This window comes from Pezoporus flaviventris, unplaced genomic scaffold, assembly GCF_033815535.1.
Source record: "Pezoporus flaviventris isolate CSIRO_AGI_PZ_B2104156 unplaced genomic scaffold, CSIRO_AGI_Pfla_v1 ptg000066l, whole genome shotgun sequence".
NCBI classification, from domain to species: domain Eukaryota; kingdom Metazoa; phylum Chordata; class Aves; order Psittaciformes; family Psittacidae; genus Pezoporus; species Pezoporus flaviventris.
In genome coordinates, this window is record NW_026892614.1 from 10,505,041 (window position 1) to 10,528,304 (window position 23,264).

A 23,264-nucleotide genomic window follows, 5' to 3' on the forward strand; every position below is an offset into this window, starting at 1 on the left:
CTAGTTATAATTGGACATTGCACACAAATGATGTTGAAGGAAAAAAATGGGTTGGGTCCTGCCATCCCATGAAGAAATAATAGCCTGATTTCAAGATCCAGTCTCTTTAATTCTCTTCATAACTAGAAGATAGTGTGAACCTGTGCAAACATACTGTGTTTTTACAATTTAAGATTTTCTTTTTTTTTCAGGTCTTCCTCCACACAACTAATTACTTAAGATATGAACACATGAATTAACAAATTCTCATAAAGCACCATCAGTAACATAAGGGATTATTAATTTAAAATATTATTTTGTACCTTATTTAAATGCTACTGACTATTACAGAAATTGAAACTGGGTTGGCATTTAAATCTTCATTCCAATTAGAATTAATGTTAAATTTACTTAGGATAAAAAATGCAATGCTAACAATTTGCCAAACAAGAGCTCTTCCCTCACCCATTTAAGTACACTGACAAATCATCATGTAAGTTTAGAGGCCAGACTGAATTCAGTTACTCTGAATTTAGCCCTTTGTTGCAAAATAAACATCGCAGCCAGGAAAGTATACAGTAAAAGTTGGTTTAAATATAGGAAAGAAATTGAAAGCTGGGTGGTGGTGTAGTGAAAACAGGCATTAAGAGTATTCGTTTGGGAACTTCAAGACATTAAGTCTTTTGGGGGAGTGGACAGGAACCAAAAATTGTTTACAAAAGGGAAGATTTGAATGGAGTGCTGGATTCATGCCAATAAACAGCAGGTAGTTGAGAAAGTCACAGAATCACAGAATCCCAAGGGTTGGAAGGGACCTCAAAAGATATCTAGTCCAACCGCCCTGCAAGAGCAGGGTAACCTAGAGTACATCACACAGGAACTTGTCCAGGTGGGCCTTGAATATCTCCAATGTAGGAGACTCCACAACCCCCCTGGGCAACCCGTTCCAGTGCTCTGTCACTCTCACAGTAAAGACATTTTTCCTGATGTTCACATGGAACCTCCTGTGCTCCAGTTTACACCCACTGCCCCTTGTCCTACCACTGGATATCACTGAAAAAAACCTAGCTCCATCATCCTGACACTCACCCTTTACATATTTGTAAACATTGATGAGGTGACCCCTCAGTCTCCTCCAAGTAAAAAGACCCAGCTCCCTCAGCCTCTCCTCATAAGGGAGATGTTCCACTCCTTTAATTATCTTTGTAGCTCTGCGCTGGACTCTTTCAAGCAATTCCCTGTCCTTCTTGAACTATGGGGCTGTCGTGGTTTAAACCCAGTCAGGTAACTTGTTCACTCACTCCCAGTGAGTGGTGCCGAGCTGACAACAATCAAGGTCCGTGTCCGTCTTCCCCCCCTCCCCCCTGCACCGGGGCTCTCCCCTTCCCCGCTCCCGGAGGAACGGGGAGGAGGATCGAGAGAGTGCAACTCCTACGGGTTGAGACAAGAACAGTCCAGCAACAAATCACCACCGCTACTATCAGCTAAAACAATGATAAGGGAAAATAACAAGGGAAGAGAATACGATACCACCGGCCAAGAAAACGAGTTCCACCCGGAAGCTCCTGTCCTTCCGGCTAACTCCCAGTTACCCCCCACCCCGGGCATGACGTGCTGTGGTATGGAATACCTCCCCGGCTAGCCCGGGTCAGGCGCCCCGTCTCTGCCTCCTCACAGCTTCCCCTCCTCCCTGGCAGAGCATGAGCCTCACAGAGTCCTTGGTCAGGGTAAACATCACTTAGCAACAACCGAAAACATCGGCTTCACCAACGCTGCTCTCAAACTAGAAGTCAAAACACAGCACTGCACCAGTTAACACAAAGGAAAAAACATGACTGCTACTGCTGAACCCAGGACAGGGGCCCAGAACTGGACACAATATTCCAGATGCGGCGTCACCAAGGCAGAGTAGAGGGGGAGGAGAACCTCTCTTGACCTACTAACCACACACTTTGTAATGCACCCTAGGATGCCATTGGCCTTCTTGGCCACAAGGGCACGTTGCTGGCTCATGGTCATCCTCCTATCCACCAGGACCCCCAGGTCCCTTTCCCCTTCGCTACTGTCCAGCAGGTCACCCCCCAACCTGTACTGGTACATGGGGTTGTTCTTCCCCAGATGCAAGACTCTACACTTGCCCTTGTTGAATTTCATCAAGTTTCTCCCTGCCCAACTCTCCAGCCTGTCCAGGTCTCACTGAATGGCAACACAGCCCTCTGGTGTGTCAGCCACTCCTCCCAGTTTAGTATCATCAGCGAATTTGCTGAGGGTACGCTCAGTTCCCTCATCCAGGTCGTTGATGAAAACATTAAACAGCACTGGTCCCAGCACTGACTCCTGAGGGACTCCACTAGTCACAGACCTCCAGCTAGATTCTGCCCTATTAATCACAACTCTCTGCCTTCTTCCTTTCAACCAGTTCTTGATCCACCTCACTATCTGATCATCAAGCCCACACTTCCTTAGCTTATCTATGAAGATGCTGTGGGAGACAGTATCAAATGCCTTACTGAAATCAAGAAAAAACACATCTACTGCTCTGCCATCATCCATCCACCTAGTTACTTCCTCATAGAAGGCTATAAGGTTTGTCAAACATGACTTCCCCTTGGTAAAACTATGTTGGCTGCTCTTAATGACCCCCTCATCCTTGATATGCCTAGAGATGGTGTCAAGAATAAGTTGTTCCATCACATTTCCAGGGATGGAGGTAAGGCTGACCGGTCTGTAATTACCTGGGTCCTCCTTCTTGCCCTTCTTACAGACTGGCGTGACATTTGCCATCCTCCAATCCTCAGGCACCTCTCCTGTTTCCCACGACTTACCAAAGATGATGGAGAGTGGCCCAGCAATGACCTCCGCCAGCTCCCTCAGCACCCGTGCGTGTATTCCATCCGGACCCATCGATTTATAGATGTCCAGATTACTTAACTGATCCCTAACCCAATCCTCATCCACCAAAGCAAACTCCTCCTTTATCCTGACTCCTTCCGGGGCTATAGGAATCTGGGTCCCCCAGGGAGAGTCTGCAGGAGTAAAGATGGAGGCAAAGAAGGCATTCAGCACCTCTGCCTTCTTTATATCCTCTGTCTCCAGGGCACCCACCTCGTTCAGCAGTGGGCCTGTATTGCCTCTTGTGTTAGTTTTATCCGCTATGTATTTGAAGAAGCCCTTTCTATTGTCCTTAACCCGACTTGAAAGATTAAGTTCCAAGGAGGCCTTAGCTGTCCTAATTGCCTCCCTACATTCTCTAACAACTGTCCTATATTCCTCCCAAGTGGCCAGCCCCTCCTTCCATAATCCATCGATTCTCTTTTTCCGCATGAGTTTGCCCAGCAGTTCCTTGTTTAACCATGCTGGTCTCCTGGCTCCCCTACTTGACTTCCTGCCCATTGGGATACTCTGATCCTGAGCTTGGAAGAAGTGGTCCTTGAATGCTGACCAACTATCTTGAGCCCCTTTACCACCTAGTACCCTTTCCCATGAGACTTCCCTTAGCAATTGATTGAAGAGGCCAAAGTTGGCCCTTCGGAAATCCAGAATTGTGGCCTTGCTAGGTATTCTAGTCCTCCCACACAGGATCCTAAACTCCACCATCTCACGGTCACTGCAGCCAAGGCTGCCATTGACCATCACCGCTTCAACCAGACCCTCCTTGTTGGTGAGTACCAGATCCAGCAGCACTCCTCTCCTAGTTGGTTTGTCCACCATTTGCATTAAGAAGTTATCATCAATGCACTGGAAGAACCTAGACTGTGAATGATTGGCTGTGTAAGTCTTACAGCAAATATCGGGGTAGTTAAAATCCCCCATGAGGACCAAGGCATGTAGTCGTGAGGCTGCTTTCAGTTGCCTGTAGAAAGCCTCATCAACTCCTTTGTCCTGATCAGGAGGTCTATAATAGACCCCCACAGCTGTATCACCTGTACCAGCCTGTCCCTTGATTCGTACCCCCAGACTTTCCACTTGCTCCTCATCTGCCCCTGGACAGAACTCAATACATTCTAGTCTCTCTCTCACATGAAGAGCAACTCCACCACCTCGCTTTGCTGACCTATCTTTCCTCAAAAGGACGTAGCCATCCATAACCACATTCCAGTCATGTGAGCTGTCCCACCATGTCTCTGTAATTGCCACCAGGTCATAACCTTTAGACCGCACACAGACTTCTAACTCCTCCTGTTTATTCCCCATGCTGCGTGCATTGGTGTACAGGCATTTCAGGGAGCCAGCAGAGCACGCTAGTGGCACCCTTGGGAGGCGGGAGGCCTTCTGGTCTTCATTCATACTAGAACAATGCCCCACTAGTTCAAACCCAGCTACAACCCCCTCGCACTTTGAATCTAACCTAGAGCTCTGTGAGTGAGCTCTGCTAACTCTTGCCCTGGTACCCTTTTTCCCCTGCGGGACAGGGTCTAAACAACTATCCTTTCCCTCAAATGAAACAATAGATTGAGAGTCCTCCCTAGTTCGCCATTCTTCAAGCCCTAGCATGTTTCTCTTGGGCTTGTCCCTAACAGGCCCAGTTATCTCCCCTTCCCCCCTCATATCTAGTTTAAAGCCCTGTCAATGAGCCCTGCTAACTCCTGCCCCAAAAACCTTTTCCCCCTCTGGGACTGGTGTATCCCACCTGCCACCAGCAAACCAGGTGTCTCATACAGCAGCCCATGATTGAAAAACCCAAAACCCTGCCTTTGGCACCAGTCAGGTAGCCATACATTAATCTGCAGACTCTTCTTATTTATCTTTTCACCCTTGCTTGTAACAGGTATGGAGGCAAACACCACTTGCGCTCCAGATCCTCTAACCAGTCCTCCCAGGACCCTGAAGTCTCTCTTCATTGCCCTTGCCCTCCTTGTAATAATTTCATCACTGCCGACCTGAAAAGCCAGCAGCGGATAGTAGTCAGAGGACTGCACCAGATCAGTTTCCTTTTAACATCTCTGAGCCCCAGGTAGGCAGCAGACTTCCCTGGGGGATGGATCTGGTAATATAAGTCATTATCTACTGTAAAATAGTTGGTCAGTGAAAATCAGGATCTGAAAAGCATCCGAAATCACTGGGCCACCATTTAATAATTGCATATTGGCACAGACATTACATGATGCAATTTTTCATCCCACTACACTCTTCCCATGACCCATCATTACATAACCATCTGCTAATTCTTGTTACAGCACATTTACAAAGAAGAGCTTTAGTTTATTTGCAGTCTAGGCCCATTCTCAGACCATCAACTTTTTCTAAACAAGGATCAAAAATCTTCATTCATTACACTAGAACAAAAAAAAAAACAATTGTTTTTTTTGAAACAGTCTGTAAACCACCTCAGTAATGAGGAGCAAAAAACACTGGAAATAAACAGGTTTACTGAGCAATAGGCCAGAAGGATATGCTCTTTATAAAAAGATTTTATTCCATGCATACAAGAATACAAGCTGATCTCACATTCGTTGTGAGCTGAACAGGCAAATAATTTTAAATGGCAATCTTCCTCACCGAAGAGATTGGAATTGCTATTAGTTATATTAATGCTGTACTGATTCCATACCTTTGAAGACCGAAAACAGAATGCTGTAGATTTTACATCTGCTTTCTCTTTGTCTGTAAGAAGAAGACTCTTGTCATCCAGGAGACTTAAATATTTTCCTGTTGTTATATGTCTTAGTCTGAATGCCTGTCCCCATCTAATGTGGCTTCCACTCCACCTAAGAAAGTTCATAGGAAACGGATGGGATTTTTTTAGAACAAAACATAGATGTTAACTACTGGCAAAAATATTTTAAAGTACATGATATTGCTAACTAGTTGGTAAAAGGATAACATTCTACAGGTCAGATTATCATCAACAAAATAGATACTTTGTGGTTATCATCAATAAAACTCTCCTAATACATAATCTTAACCTTTTCTTTCTCATAGGCTTTCTTGGTTCAGACTGAGTTCCTCCTGAGAGAAGATACAGACCGCCTATGGAAAAGGAGATTCATGCTGTACACAGTGAGCTTAGATCTGCCAGTTCCCTCTTCAACATTTCACCTAACAGCAGCTGGGTTTGTTCACTCTCCCAGAGCACTCTCCTTTCGGAATTCAGCCCCATTTAAGCATGCTTATTTTTTTGCATACTACTTAAATAGCTAGATAAATAAATAAAATACATACAAATTCTCCTAAAATAAATTTTCAAAACCATTAAGCCAAGAATGGCCCAGGTTGTTCATATTCAATAGGAGGAAATGAAAGAAGAAAGGCAAAGATTTTGTATCTAAGCTCCCCAAGAACTCTTCAAGTTGAAACACAGGTTGCAGGTGTCTAAATTCTTGCCTCAAATTGGCAAGTTTGTTCTTCCTGATTAACTCCTGAAAATAAACTTGTGTAGGGGTTACTAAGGAGGACGATTTTCAGAAAGGCTCCTCAAATATTCAGAAAGCTTCTTAAATATTCCTTAGATTGGAAACCTGACATAGCTGGGATACTTTCTTGGATCTCACATTAACTTTCTTCCATCTTACTTATTCAAAATTTTGCACTGTAGATGTATGTTTGCACTACTTTTTTGAGAGGAAATAATGTATTTATTCTGTCTTTGCAAAATGCCCATCATAATGGAGTTACAACATACTGCCAAGGTTCTGACACTGTGATACACAAATGCTAATAACTCTCTATGCTTACCATGGCTTGAAATGGCTTCAAATTGTTAAACAAATGTTCACATAATATCAATGAAATACACAAACACATCCTTATGAATATAACCTGATCATAAACTTACTCCCATATCAGAATTTTGTATTACTGCGTCTTCTCACTTGAATTTAAAGTAATTCCTGGAACAACATTTAAAAACATAAAAAGTCTTTATTCAAGCTTTTTAAATATTCAGGTACTAGTCTGAAAATACTTATATGAGAGCTTACGCAGGTTTAAGTTATTTGTGTTTTCCCTGACACATGCATGTAGCAGATTAAGGCACCTACCTATGCAATACAAATATCCATTTGTTTAAAAGCGTGTCTTATTAAGACCTGGCCACAGTGCATGCAAAGTATGCATGCCAATTTGGCATGGATTTTTAAAGAGCGTAAGTTTTTGAAATGCAAGAGCAGCACCTGGCTTCCGTTTTGTTATTACGGTATTTATTACACTTCACTAATTAAATTTCTAAACCTTTTATAGAATCATAGAATGGTTAGGGTTGGAAAGGACCTTAAGATCATCAAGTTCCAACCCCCCTGCCGTGGGCAGGGACACCTTACACTAAATCATATCACCCAAGGCCTCGTCCAACCTGGTCTTGAACACTGCCAGGGATGGAGCATTCACAACCTCCCTGGGCAACCCATTCCAGTGACTCACCACCCTAACAGGAAAGAATTTCCTTCTTATATCCAACCTAAACTTCCCCTGTTTAAGTTTTAACCCGTTACCCCTTGTCCTGTCACTACAGTCTCTGATGAAGAGTCCCTCTCCAGCATTCCTGTAGGCCCCCTTCAGATACTGCAAGGCTGCTATGAGGTCTCCACGCAGCCTTCTCTTCTCCAGGCTGAACAGACCCAACTTCCTCAGCCTGTCTTCATACAGGAGGTGCTCCAGTTCCCTGATCATCCTCGTGGCCCTCCTCTGGACTTGTCCCAACAGTTCCATGTTCCTTTTTATGTTGAGGACACCAGAACTGCACACAATACTCCAGGTGAGGTCTCACAAGAGCAGAGTAGAGGGGCAGGATCACCTCTTTTCAGTTATTGCCTTTAAAAAGGCCAAATGAATGAAGAGGTTTTCTGGGTTTCCCCTCCAGTATTTTTCTTTCATAAATTAGCCTCTTCTGTTTAAGTCAAGGGGAGAGGACTTAACTTAGGAAGGAAGGAAATACTGAAGCTTTTTATCTTAGAAACACATCTTTTTTTTTCTGGCTTCTATCCACTGAAATCAGTATAGTCCATAAAAACACATACAGGTGTAAGTTTTCTGGCTTAACTTCTGCTTCTCAATTAAGCAAAATGTCAGGTCAGGAATCTCGGCTATTGTACTGTTGGGTCTAGCAAAATAAATCAGCTCTGCACCTTTCAAATTATGGGCCATGCTTCTGAGCTGCCTTTTCTCTAGTCTGATTCAATTTTATCTTGAACCCAATAGCTATGGACTGTAAGAAAAAGAAAATAATAAATGTAGTGCAATTGAACCATTACTCTAGCTCATGCCTTGCAGACAGGAAAAAGGACAATTCATGGGCACGTACCCTTGTGAGTAGAAAGTATCTTATGAAGCCATTTCTGACTACTAAAAATTCATTTCTGCAATGTGAGAATATGATCCCTGTCACCTTTTGGTGCAATAGTATCTAGCATCTCATGGCAGGGCATCCCAAGAGGCAGGCTACATGACTGCATAGACTGCTCAGGCAATTTTTACTAGAGTTTTCCACTACTGAGGAGAGTTCAGAAACAATGATTCCATTGGAATAATGTAAAATTAACAGAATTAATGTTATATCTGTAGTTATTCTAGGAAGGACTAGAAGTGATGGAGGACTTCAGGTATGCATATACTATGTTACAAATTTAAGTATTTGCTTGAATAGTAAATGTGCTTGCAATTCAGCAATGAATGTATATAGCTATTAGAGGATCATCCAGTAAAACAGGGAAGTGAGGACTTGTAAAAGAGAGTGTTATTGGGATTTTATTTGTTTTTTCCTCATGGTAAGAAAGTCATATTCCTTAAAAAGAAAAAATACCACTACCTTTGCTTAGTTGTTTTGACAGTTCTCAGAATTTCTCAGTCCTATATGCTCAAATATTTATATCTCAAAAGTATCGAATGCCTGTCAAGCTGAGATATATGACAGTCATAACAAAAACCTGTAGCTTCTCAAAATTCCACACTGTTCCAGTACCACTGTTTATTAGGGAAGTACATGCAATGAGGAAAATAAAAAGACAGAGATACTTCCACAGTTTCATTGTTGCCACTTAAGCAGTCTCAAGGTCAATTTTAGTCCAAAGGGAAAATCTCACTGCCTTATCAATGACATTTAACTTCATCCAAATAAATAAAATGTATACATAGAAAACAGCATCATTAGAGTGCAACCTTTCCCTAAGCTACTCTGATTTATTCTCTAAAAGCAATCGTTTATTAGCCACTAGAAATTTTATCACAAGCACGTATTTTAATGCAATTTATGTGTAATTTTACAGTGCAATTACCTGAATAAACAAAGCATAATTCCTGACTAACATTCCAACGCTTCCATCAATGCAAAGTAGCATTTTTTTCCCATAAATTTTTTGCCTTTAAAGTCTTCCAAGTGCCTTAAATAAGTTAGGGGGTGGCACACATGAATTATTATTTCAAGGGAAACAGTTCTGTTTATGTTACATACATGTGTTGAAAATATAAATTCTGAATTCACTGATAGCTGTAACAACTTCAGAACAACCAATCAAAACAGGCACAACATGTTCATTAACATGCACTCTCTATAGGAAGTTGTTTGATTTTCCATTAGTGATATAGAGCACATTTTTTGAAGATTATTTTAGTATTGTCAGTCTGGTTTTATAGTTACCAATCTGATTTTATAGGAACGTTCTCACTATACAAAAAGTGCCCTGTCAACAGACTTCTTTTTTGGAAAGAGGTTTTACTTACGCAACTCTTAGAGTCTCTAGTCGCCAAAGAGAACGAGCATGAATTGACACAGCACCACCTTCATAATGGACAGTTCTGAAAACCAAGCAAAGGCACAGACTAAATGCTCAGCTCTGTTGGAAGAATTCATCATAAGTGTTTGCTCATTTAACTGCATCTCTCATTTTAAGACCACCAAAACAATTATTGCAAGTGTCAGATTCAAAGGTTATCAGACTCAAAACCAGCTCTTGTCAATTAAGCCTGTAGACTTAATTACTCAAATTCTTATTTCCTTCATCATCCATTAGCGCAGTGTTCATAACAAAAAGATTTATACAGTGTTTGCTTAGACATCTTTCTTAGTCTTTTAATGATAGAGAATCCAGGACTTAATGATAGAGAATCCAGGACAGTATTTCTGGAAACTAACAAAAATTATTATAAATATTTGTGATCACTGCATACATCTGACAAGAAAGGCAGTGTTCTCTCAGAGTTTATATTATTAAAATAATCATGCAACTTACTACATCAAGTTATGAAAATCCACTTATTTGGCACTGTATTTTATTATAATAGCACCTAAAGTTTCACAACCACATTGATAACAGTATTCACATGTCAGATATTAACAGCTTCCTATTTCCAAATTTTAATATGTACTGACCCCTCTAGATCCTGCATATAGCTAGAAATCTAAGTGATTCTAAAAAAGTCAATTAAGCCTAAAAAGAGGTTTAGAGATTTTTATTTTTTTTCTCTCCATTATTCTACAGACAGGTAAGTGATCTATATTGGATCCACAAAATGGTTTAGGTTTATGATCACCAAAAGCCCTGAGTAGATAACTTGGCTTCTTTTCAAAATAAACACTGAGGAATGCGGTGAGCATTAAGCACCATCACTCTAGATTTCCGCAGCTGTTCTCTGGACTGATTCCTGCCCTAGGACACTGCCAGAATTATAAACTTAGGCCTTGGCTTTGGGAAAATTAATAAAGAAGTCACTTATGCAAAGGAGTTCTGTCACTATGCTTATCAGACCAAGCATGACAGGGAACACTGCCAAAAAATGGCCTAGCTTTATGGATCCTGGAAGAGCTTATGGACTGAGTAGATAATGTGATCTTCAGCCTAGATACGGCACTGCCAAAATAGCCAGAGACATAACTTTAGGGACTATTAATACTGAAATTGTAGGCCACTGTTTGTTAGAAGCAATTTTTGAGGACCACAATTTAGGAATCAGGTACTTAGTACTTACTAGGCTTTAGCTTTCAAATCCCTCCTGTGGCTATAATACAGAGGGACTGAAGGCTTAGCACAGAGGAAAACCAGGCATTGAAAGAGATTGTTCAAAAACAGAAGAAATAGTGAATTAGAATCTACTTCTCAGTACTTCTAACCATACATTCATTAAACTACAGATGTGTTAAAATTCTTCGTGGAATAGGCTAGAAAGTATTAAGGAAATAAACAGTTTCAGACATTGCAAAAGAATGACAAATTATGGGGGGGGGGGGAAATGAGTCAAAACACAAAATAAATATTTCTCATTACAATTACTGAACCAATCACACTGAATATTCATGACATATGTATAAATAGAAATTCTGGCACATGCTTCATGTACCAAAAAGAAGTTATAGGTGCATAATAAACATGTACAAAATCCTCCCCATGACCTTATAATAACCAGTATTTTCACCACGTATTTTCTTATTCATTTGTTGCAATGGTTGTGGTGCCAGGAGCAACTGACAGGTATTAGCAAGTCTCTCATATCTCTCTCACAGAAGGGAATGAAATTCAAAGTCAATCTTATTTTTTTATTGAAATTGGCCTTCAACAGTATAATAAAAGGAAAATGCTAAACAATCTTGCATACAGCTGCTTCTCTGTTCAGGCACTCTCCAGGCATTTGTTCAAGTTTTTGTTCTACGACTAATAGACTGGGTTTGTCTTGCAACACCTAAATAATAATAAATCAGATGTCACCCTGGTTGGTCTGTTTCAGCTGGGGACAAGGCAGGCTATGTTTGTGGGGAGGCTGTTGTTTTGTTTTTTTTAAAGTCAAAACATTCTGATTACATTGTTACTTATTTCAATATGAACCTCACTGACAAAAACGCATTTGGAATTCTTGCACTGACATAATACAAAATTTAGACTTTTCCTTTCATTTTATTTTGTGTTTTTCAAGTGACTATATATAATCAGAGAAATAAGGTTGAAACAAAAGCTTCAATCTGTCTGAACATTTCATTGTTAAGTTGTTACCTCGTTACTTTTCAGGGATGAAGTTCTTTCTCACAGTGGAAACCCTGATACCAGTGTCTCAGTCTGAGAACTCTTCTAAAGCTAGCTTTGGATTACACATACCAGTTGGATCAGTGCAACTTTAAACATCTAAAAAAATTCCAGTTATGGACGTAAAAAAATGGCTTCTCATGGGCAAAGTAGTTTCATGTGACTGTCCATCCATTATTTCCTTTCCCTGTTCTTTAAAAGTGAAGCTATCAGTCACATAAGATGAGAAAATGGGGAAGAGATTGAAATGAAGAATTCCTAAATAAAAATGTGCAATTTGTTCACCCAGGGAAATAAAACGGATCCTGGGATTCTCTCTTATTTTCATGTAAGTGATTCTAGGCCTTCTAGGGCTAGATTCTTTCAATTCTCCTCCCCATCCCTCTGGGAGTGGGGGGAGGAAGAGGTGGGGGCAAAGGGGGGCAGTGAGCGAGCAGCTGCATGGTTCTGAGTTACTGGCTGGGCTTAAACCATGACAAATGGGTACAGGAGCAGCAGAGAGAGTGAAGGCAGACAGGCAGTAATAGCACTTTAGGGACAAAAGTCAAAAAGGCACCAGCAAAGCCTCAGCTAAAAACTAAGTGACAGCAATATGAAGGGAGACTGAGAAAGAGTCCTCTACTGGGGAGTGGAGGGCTAGACATCAAGGATCCCAAGCAGAGAAAAACCGCACATTACAAAACCTTATTATGAAACTATAATTATTGTAAATGCATGAGGAAATTCAAAGTAACAGCCAAAAAGAGAGGACAACAAGAGCTACAATGAGCATTAAGTCTTCTAGAAAGCCTGGCATACCTTGCACCTTCCGAACCATACCCACAGCACTAATACTTGGTGCTTTTTTTTTTTAGCCCTATTCTTTCCAAACCAGTTTATTTGCATATTCTACATTGATGGATTAACAATATAACCACTTTTATTTCAAATTAAAGTATCTGCAAGGAATTCAGGACCTTTGAGAATTTCAGTTCATCTTTACTATAAACCTTAACCTAGTTAATTAGTTTTCTGTCTGACTATGACTGCATGTTAAATTTAAAACATCATTCTTTTCCTGTCTATACCATTAGTCAATTTAATTTTCCTTAATATCAGCAGTCACTAGAGCTGGAACTTGCCTCAGCACTTGTACTACAGGGCCAGGGGTTGTGATTCTAGCACCACGGACTGCATCAGGAGTGCAGGCCCACAGGTCATTACTTAATGGTGCTCTCCCTGGCTTGTTTCCAGCACTCTCCTCCAACTTTCTGAGATGGATCTGAGATGACAAGGCAAAGCAAAGGTAAACATCAAAAAGAAAGCTTGATATCCGAATCTCTCATCTTCCATTACAATAATGAATTAATTACACAGCTTTAAAACAGATTACCATGTACCAAAATCCCTGGAACATCATTAGTGAATTCATCTTCTTATTATTGTTCAGCAGAGAGGGTAATCATTTCAGTGAAATTCACTGACTACAAAGGGGCATTAAATGAGGTTAAAATAAATTACATTAAATGACAGTGTTTCAATACTGCTGAAGTAGTTTTGGTTCAAGAACCTGTAAAATCCTAAGTACCAGAGCACGAAAATACTGGAGTAAAACTCAGTAACTTGGAATGAATCAGGGCGCCACAAATATGGCATAAATGACATAGCAATATTGTACCTGGACTATACACAAATGAACTAAGATGGCAAAGTTCAAGTTAAAGAAATTATTTCACTCCCTTCAATGACAGGCAAGGCTGTTCTATTTCTAACTGAAAAATCAACCACTGAAGAGCTCTAACAGATTTTTTCGAATTTCTGAAAGCACAATCCTTACTCTTCAAGGCTCATGGGCTGTTTTGGCCATGGAGGAAAGGTTACTGATTTATGCTGGCTGAAAATTTCCTCAGTTCACATTTTAGTCATAAATAATCCTTCACACTCACCATATCAAGAAGTATATTTTACCCATCTTAAGAGAATGGCATTGAAAAGAAAGGGAAAAATGAGCTGGGATTGGCTAAGTCACACTGATTTTGACTTTTAACACTTTAAAACCCTGTATATCCATTTCTGAGACTAATCTGAAGTGTTCAATATAATTTACAAAAGCCTTAATGTAATATGTTTAACCTAAAGAAACTTTCAAATGCAGGAATGACAAAACTGCCTCTGAAATTAGGCTACACATACGTATTTCCTTATGAAGGCCTATTTTCATTGGATGTCTTGAGAAACTGGGAGTCTGTTTCACTGTCATGGTATAAGCCCAGATGGTAACTCAGAACCACACAGCCACTCGCTCACTTCCCTCCCTCCTTCCCTCCCCCTTCTCCCAGAGGGATAGGAAGGAGAATTGAAAGAATGTAAATCCCACGGGCTAAGATAAGAACAGTCCATTAACTAAGTTATAACACAAAACCACTGCTGTTACCACCAATAATAATAAGAGAAATAACAAGGGGAGAAAATACAAAACTAAACCCAGGACAAAGGGGAAAAGGAGAAAAAAAAAACAATAAGCACTAGTGATGCATAATACAACTGATCACCACCTGCTGATCGATACCCAGCAAAACCCAAGCAGCAATCTGGGACTTCTGGGTAACTCCCCCTAGTTTATACTGGGCATGACGTGCTGTGGTATGGAATACCCCTTTGGCTAGTTTGGGTCAGGTGTCCTGTCTCTGCTCTGCCCTGGCTTCCTGTGCCACTCCTCACTGGCACAGCATGAGACTGAAAAGTCCTTAATTGGAGTAAACATTACTTAGCAACAACTAAAAACATCAGTGTGTTACCAGCGTTCTTGTCAGGCTAAAGTCCAAAACAGAGCACTGCACCAGCTACTAAGAAGGAGAAAAATAACTGTTACAGCTGAACCCAGGATATCCACATCAAGTGATACTTTGAAAATGCCAGGAGCACTTTGCTCTCTCACAGGTTAATTTCTTTCTGTAGCGATGTATTTCTGAAGGGTCCTCACTTTAAAATACATACTGCAAGTCAAAATGCAAATTAGTTGCAATGAGAACATTCATGGTCCCCTTCTGCGCTGGGAACTATGAATACGCACAGCCCTACTCCTGTGTGCACTTTAACTTCTAAAAGTATGAATGTGATGGGCTATAGCAAAAAGCAAGCATCACAGCCCAGTTAAATAATTTTGATTATGTACTTCCACTGCTATCTGCCATTAGGTTTTGGGTACTTCTAAGTAACAAAAATGAAAAACAAAAAAAATCACACACATAGAAAAAAAACACCCTACAAAGTAATCCAAAATTCTACAGTCATGCATAGTACTGTATTAATAACTAGCTGACATTTTTGCAAGAAAATAAAAAATGACACACATAATAAAACATCAAAAATGTAACAAATTCCTCTTAATTGAACAGTAAAAATGGGGGATGTTGACTAATTCAATTGTTATCAAAGCTGATAACAAATATCAGCTTGTTTATTGTAATATTTTAAAAATCTTTGCTGCACAACCTGAATTTGTTATGAACATTCTTGCAATTTTTTTTTAATTAAAGGTTTAAAATAATGGTAAACAATTTCACAGAAGCATTTCAACATATGCTTGCTCTAAACACCAACTTCTATCATAATTAGAATAACTTTATTCATTCCTTTGATATTATAAATTCAGAAGACTCTTCATAGTGCAATTACATCTCACCACTCAATACCAAAGCCCCTCTTCAACAAATGCAATGATTCCTCCCTACCTTCTAGTGATCACAGTAGCACAGTTTAACGACTAAATGCCGGACATACAAGCTCAATAATTCAGCAAGGAAACAGAGTATATATTCAGAAAAAAATTGTGAAACACAGAAATAGTCATTTTCTACGACTATTTCTGCCCCCTGCACTAGGCCTCTTCCAGTGCACATATGGATGACCTTGCTCTCGAGAAAGCTTTGTTAGGCACTGTAATCATGAACACATGAACACATCTGCACTGTCACTGTTCATAGGCCTCCACTGTGCTAATGCTGCTCCACGAGTGTATAAACAGCTTGAGAATGTGTGTTTTATTTTGGACTTCTGGTAATCTTTGAAACACTTTTATACTCAAATTTATGTAACTGTACCAACGCTCTAAGAATAGAGAAAAACAGCAGTTATTTTCAGAAACTGCCTAGGAGGTTCCTTCACATCAAAACCATTTACTCATTCCCAGGATTAGATACCAGGTGACATTAGAGAATCAAACTGTTATTTTAGGACTGTCTGATCCTTTATTTATTCAAAAAAAAAAAAAAAAAGCATGAAGAGGAGGCCTTTGCAGAAAAATAAAAATGAGATAGAGAAATAACTGAGTCACAACAGAGATGGAACTTCTGTGTTCCTTTATGCTGCCACTCCACAGAGCAGAGCTGTTCTTCAGGCATTTAGTGGTACAAAGCTAACCAAGCACAACCACAATAATCCATCACCAGACTATTTCAAAAGGCAATGAAAGGATAATATGGAATTATACTCCAAATATATCATACTTTACCATTCCATATGTGCAAAAGTTACAGAACTTAAATGAAAGGCAAACCAATTTATTTTACAATTTCTTACTTGCCAAAATTACCCCTACTTTTAAATATAATCCTACCAGCAGTTAAAAGCCATCCATCAAAATAAAGTATGCATACATACTGAAAACTGAAAGGTGCCACAAACTGTCCTTTTAGATATCATTTTGAATGAGCTAGTAAGCAAGAGTCCTAATAACAGATGAAATCATAAAGGCTTTAAGCAACAACTGAATGCACTAATAATTTAAGAGAAGAAAGTTTAGGGTACAGAGAAATTATACAGGAAATATGAAAACAACTATATCAGTACCATTTGTTGTCTACTAGCTCTGTTTTTTGGGGGGGTAGACTGATAAGGGAAAATGTAGGCAGTGCAGAATAAAAAATAAGGATCTGTTCTGTTTATAGCACTGTCCTACAGCTTAAGAAATGAACCCTATTCTTCAAATGAGACCTCAGCTGGAGTAATGTGTGCTGCTCTGGTGTCCTCAACATAAAAAAAAACATGGAACTGTTGGAACAAGTCCACAGAAGGGCCACGATGACGATCAGGGGGCTGGAGCACCTCCCCTATGAAGAGAGGCTGAGAAAGTTGGGGCTGTTCAGCCTGGAGAAGAGAAGGCTGCGTGGAGACCTCATAGCAGCCTTCCAGTATCTGAAGGGGGCCTGTAAGAATGCTGGAGATGGACTCTTCATTAGGGACTGTAGTGACAGGACAAGGGGTAACGGGTTAAAACTTAAACAGGGGAAGTTTAGATTGGATATAAGAAGGAAATTCTTTCCTGTTAGGGTGGTGAGTCACTGGAATGGGTTGCCCAGGGAGGTTGTGAATGCTCCATCCCTGGCAGTGTTCAAGGCCAGGTTGGATGAGGCCTTGGTTGGGATGGTTTAGTGTGAGGTGTCCCTGCCAATGGCAGGGGGGTTGGAACTTGATGATCTTAAGGTCTTTTCCAACCCAAACTGTTCTATGATTCTATGACACAAAGATGCATCATGTAAATGCACAGGCAGAAGAAAGTACTGTTTTCTTGACTTGCAAATTCACACTCGTTCATTGTGGTTTATATGTAACACTAGCCTTGTTGAAAAGATTTGTAGTGTGTTCTTAAGCATTTATTACTGAAGTGCCTGATATCCTATAAGTCTGGAATTACACTGCAACTGCAGTTTTTAAAAGAAATTTTGCAGGATTTAGACTGAAGTAAGAGCGAACACTATAGAATTCTATTATGTATCGTCTAATCTTTTAATTAATCATTTTAAGGGCGAGGATAATAGCAGCAAAAAACTCCAAGCTGTAATGGATCTATCCCATAGTACCTAAAATTAAAACACCAACTGATCACATTTTAACTTTCAGCATTTTGAAGTATCTTCTGTGTTTAAAATTATTTCCCTGTCTAAAAATAACAAATAGCCAGGAAGAATCAGTTAGCAGCTGTATAAGAAAACTTAAGTTTTTCTCATTAATATTAAAAATTCATAGAAGATTTTGGTATATTTTAATGAGAGCTTCCAATATCTTTCTCTTATCCTTACAAATAAGAATAAAATAGAAAAAAAAAAATCATTTCTATTTGCAAACCAAGAAAACTGATTTGGAAATGTATGAATAGCGTATTTTTTTTTCCATGGAAATGAAGCTACCCAATATGCTGCATTAAACAAAACATCCCAAAATCAACATTATCATTCAGTAGTCTTCAGACTGAAGGTTGGAATAAATCATATGACACTGCCTCATTGAAAAGCAGCTTAGGGTATATTTTATTAGAGTAAATAAACAGGGCTTTGATTCATCCATATAATCACTCTACAGAGACATGCCACTTTCAGTCCCAGTCATCTCACCAATTGGATTTATTGGTTAACTCCATACTGAGCTGTCAGCACTTCTCTACTTCCATTCTAGGATTCTTATAGTCAAAAAAATAACCATAACTTTAGTCCTAGACTACCATGACCGGTACACTTCAGATCAATACCCAGACCAGCAGCCTTGAAGGAATGGGAAGTATTCTTAACCTGTCCTAAGGAATTTGTTGTGATTATAGAAAAAAAAACAACACTAAAGAAAGCAACCCATTTCATTCACAGTGTTTATAAGTCAGTGAAGATGACAATATGTGTCAAAAATCACTACTGCTTTTACACCTGGTAAGTGAAATCAGACTTGAACAATATTAAAAACAAAATGCAAGATACTCATGTCCAAAATTCACCTCAACAATATTACTCCTTATGAGGTATACATCCAATCACAGCGTCTTTCAAAAATCTGCATATATCAATCAGTGGCATTTAATACTGATTCAGCAACATTCATTATTATTCTATTATAAGCTAGAAACCTACCTTCTTTGTTCTTCTCCATGTTCACCCGAAGGGACTGTCAAACATTCATCCATGTGACCATGCAATAACCTCAGAACATCCCCTCCTATCAGATAACCTTGAATAAAGGGAGAAAATCAAGTGCATTTGTCTGAACACAGCAGCACGTAAAACTATAGTTCAAACTGTAATAAATACTACCAGGGGTTTTGTGGGTTTTTTGTTTGAGTTTTTTTCTGTTGGTGCTTTATCTTACTTATAAAGGACAGCTAGAAGAAGGGGAGGGTATCTTGCACCCTGGGGAGCCAGCTGAATATTGTCAAGTGAAAAAAGGTCCAAGTCAGCAAGCAGGAAAGGGTGGATTAGGAGAGACACAGACAGAGGATTCTACAGTGTTAGCACAACTCAGAAAAAGGCTGATCTAGCAGAAACAAGTGAGCAGTGTCTCTGTGAGAGATACTTCCCTTACAGATTACAACAGAAGTGGAGGACTCTTTACCTGCTGATTTTTGATTTAAGTTTAGTATTTCAGTTCACGTAGTAACAACGACTGATTCAGCTAATGTTAACTTGAAAATCCTTTTAATGTCTTTGGGAGTTTTCTGTAAGAAAAACTTCTGGGAAGATCCACTTTAAAATCTGCTTGACTTAAGATTCCCAACCTACAATCATAATTTATTTGGACTCCAAAGGCAAACTCCTATACTGTCTAGATCTCCACTGCACTTGCAGATTCAAAGCCGAGCACCTGGCTCTACAGTGTACAGGTACAGATATATGTGTTCATAAACTAAGGCACAGAGAGCATACACGTAACATTACAATATCTGAAGGACCAGGACACTGAAGCCAGAAGCTGAAAATAAGGCTATAATTCTAATCAGTAAAGATAAAAACAAAATAGATGCTTTTCCATCAGTATCAGGTATCCTACAAATTTTGTATTATAATCTAGTAATATTAAGACTTGTAGATTTTAAGTGCAATTCAATGGTATTTTTCCAGTCTGACAAGCTAAATGTTAACACTTGTCTCCTAATTTCATCTTCCCTTCTTGCTAGAAATATCAAATAATACCAAAATCTGCATTTGAGCAGGATGCGGTAACATAATCCCTCAGCTTAAGTGTTATAACAAAAAGCTATTTTAAAAGATTCTTGCAATAATATTTTCAAGCCATGTCTATTAAAAAGTAATCCTGCTCAGTATGATAGAACTGTACAAGGAAATGGTGTTGAAGACCCAACAGCCACCCTGTACACATTTCACAAGTTTATTTTGAAATTACAGGAAATCTTTGTCCTGAATATGTATCATGGAATATTTCAGGATATATTTTTTAAACCTTTGAAATCAATACCAAATTAGTATTTATACAGCCAGTTTTAGTACTGAGTTTGTAAATTCCTGATTTTGACACAGAGGGATGTGTCCAGGTAACAGCAGTTACGTATATTAACTTTTCTATGGACCTGTGTCCATGTAATTCTGGAGATGTTGTGACCAGAGACCTTTTTAAAAAACCTTTTTTGGTTTTGTTTCATTTCGAATGCACCCGCATCCATTTCACAGTGCAGAATTAGCAGAATTACTTGATCTGACACTAAAGCTGTGTTTTGACTTACACAACAAACTCACTTCTGCATAAGACGGTTTTGCAGAAATGCATGTAAGAAATAATTTTCTTTTAACTACCTTCCTGGAATGTCCTAGTTCATTTTGCAGACTATTTATCTGTTATTTCCACTACAGTTTAATTTAACTGAGTTTCACTTACTAATTTGTTTTTAATTGGAAGTTTTGATTAAGAGAGGGTATTCAAGTGTAGTTATTCATACTTATGTTTTGTTTATGAAGATAACAAAGCATTTTGCAGATACTAACAAAATTAGCTTTATTTTCCTCTTTCCTCTTTTTGAGGGAATTCTCTAATTTGGATAGTTTTACTGAGGCATATACAGTAAGGTCTTATACACTGTCAGATTCATTCTGTCTTCATAACAAGACAACTCTGACCACAGGAACATTTGCCAGTTTTTCTAGAATAAGGCTTTTGCCCTAATTCTTTCTGACACCAAACAGCTGATCTTCTCTAGAAAAGATACTGCTTAACAAGGATAGCATCTATACCCGAGGAAAGTGAAAATGGGAAGGCATAATAACAAAGAACAAGCAGACATGCACAGAAACACACAGCTGCAAAAACCATACTACACAATTTTCACATGATTTCCTGTGCGTACAAATGTATAACATGACACTGTCATTGTGGAGTTCTGCTTCCCAGACAGGCAGGTCTCACTAGTGAAATTCACCAACCAGACAGACGTGGCACAGAACAAACCTGGATCTCAGCTAATAAACTGCACTGACATTATTAACATAAATGCTACACCACTGCTGCCAGCAGTGGGATGATGAGGAGAATGGAGTTTATAGGAGGGAGCAACAGGCTGGAGAGAAAGTTTTCTCCTCTCATCAACAGGAAGGTTTTCTCCATAAAACACTTAAGCAATGCACTACCTGTAACCATGACTGCATACCAAGAATAATCTGAGATAATATTTTAAACAATGACCAAAAGCCATTTAAACAAAATAAATGTTATGAATCTTATTGTACCTATAGCAAAATGAGATTTGAATGAGCTGCTCAGTATTTAGAAAAAAATATGTAGAAAACCATCAGTGTCATTTTTTTATTTATTAGATTGAACATCTACATAACAGAAAGCCACTCTCACACTTGGCAGAATAATCAGATTTTTCAGATATTTCATTTACAGTCTTTCAATACTTAAAGTCAAGTCAACCTTACCTTGGGCAGCTTCACTTCCTGAACTGATTGGTGCTACACTCCAGAGTGTCTGCTGGAAGGCTGCATCAACATGTAAACTACCATTGCCGTAAGAGAGGTGCTAAAACCATGAAAGAAAGGGTTTTATCTGGGGTTAATTAAAGATCTCATTGCAGTATACAAAAATAGTATCAAATATTCTCATTTGGTTCATACATAAATTATTCCTACTGACTACATAAGTAAACACAAAGTCAGACAGAATCATCAGCTGTCTGGGGGTCTTAGACCACAGCAAATACTCTGAAGCACTGATTATTACATGTAGCACGGTTCTAACACTGGTGGTGTTCTTTCTGTACACAATGGAATTTTCCACAGAGTTTGAATATTGAAACGTACATCTGTATTTCAAGAGTAACTTACCACTTAATTATTTCTTTTGGGCTACTGGCTTCTTAAAACCACCTTCAGATCAAAGTAATCAAGTAATCCAGTAACTGACCTTGTAAAGCACTTAAGAGAGTTTCCAAGTGCAGTAGCATTTAGTCACTTTTCTCAAAACTTTATTTTAAACTAATGGACAGTAACAGTGTTTATACATTGGTAGCATTGCTCTCAGTTTCTGTATGTTGAGACCAACATTAAAACCTTCTGGGTAAAATTATTAACTATGCAAATGACGAAAATGGCAATGGAGGTCAGAAAGGGGTAGATTCCTAATGACACATGCAGAGCTGTTCTGTCTTCCTGCCTGCACATCATCTAGCCATACAGCAGTACAAACAAATAGTGTATCGGCTAATTTAGAAGGCTCCCCTTAACCCAATGACATAAAATAAGATATTTCACAAAGCCATGTCTCCACCACACCAGTGTCATTCAGCACATGGAACACGGATGTTGAATGAATGAACCACCACCTCACTTCTTACTTTCCCTTTCTGCAGTTACATAGCTTAGTCAATGGCAGATCAGGCTGAGAAACCACAATCCCCAGCACATCTCCAGGCACATTCCTGCCCTGTGGGCCTTAGTTTTGTCAGGTTTCCCCTGAGATCACTACAGATTCCAGACAATGAGCAATTCAACCAGTGCAGTAAAAAGGAGTATTACTTTTTGAGGAAAACACATCAGAGTAGGCAAAAGAGGAAGAGGCTAAGACTCCTGTCACTTTGATCTGTCATCAACAAAGTACTTCTTGTAACTGTGTGCTTTTTACATGTTAATGTAAAATCACACACAATGATATCAACTGAATTAACATTTCATATTATAGACAGGACATTGAACAAAAATACATTGCTGACATCTCACTTCAAAGCACCTGTGATATTTATCCATTCGACTCCCAGCTGTAGCTGTCATTATAACCCAGATGTCTCAAGCTGACTCACCAGAGAATTACACCTTTAGGAAGTATGATTTAAATGACCTAATACAACACATGATCACCACAGCAGAGAAATCAAGATTGTATCTATGCAATTCTCTTCTTTCCTTCAGTTCCCTCAATTGCTTGCTGCATCCTTCAATTTACAATTGAAGGCAGGAGTCCTGACATTTACAATTCGATGAGCTATGGTGTTTGTCCCCTGGAATCATCAATCCATAGCAAACAATAAAATGAACCTTTGACCATGTAAAGAAAGTGCCCTGTCAATGGATATTCAAGGATTAAATTACATCA

The 23,264-nt window shown here is 39.2% G+C and overlaps 1 protein-coding gene across 5 annotated transcripts in view; it reads right to left on the reverse strand.

Annotated features, from left to right (window-relative positions):
• The window catches only part of RYR2 (ryanodine receptor 2), a 380,332-nt gene that overhangs the window by 206,367 nt on the left and 150,701 nt on the right, over nucleotides 1-23,264 (reverse strand). For all 5 annotated transcript variants that reach the window (XM_061471193.1, XM_061471190.1, XM_061471195.1 and 2 more), the window contains 4 exons: nucleotides 21,596-21,695; nucleotides 18,800-18,896; nucleotides 9,634-9,708; nucleotides 5,531-5,687 (listed from right to left, as the gene is read on the reverse strand). In XM_061471193.1, the coding sequence (XP_061327177.1) occupies nucleotides 5,531-5,687; nucleotides 9,634-9,708; nucleotides 18,800-18,896; nucleotides 21,596-21,695 (429 nt within the window). The remainder of the gene's footprint in view (nucleotides 1-5,530; nucleotides 5,688-9,633; nucleotides 9,709-18,799; nucleotides 18,897-21,595; nucleotides 21,696-23,264) is intronic.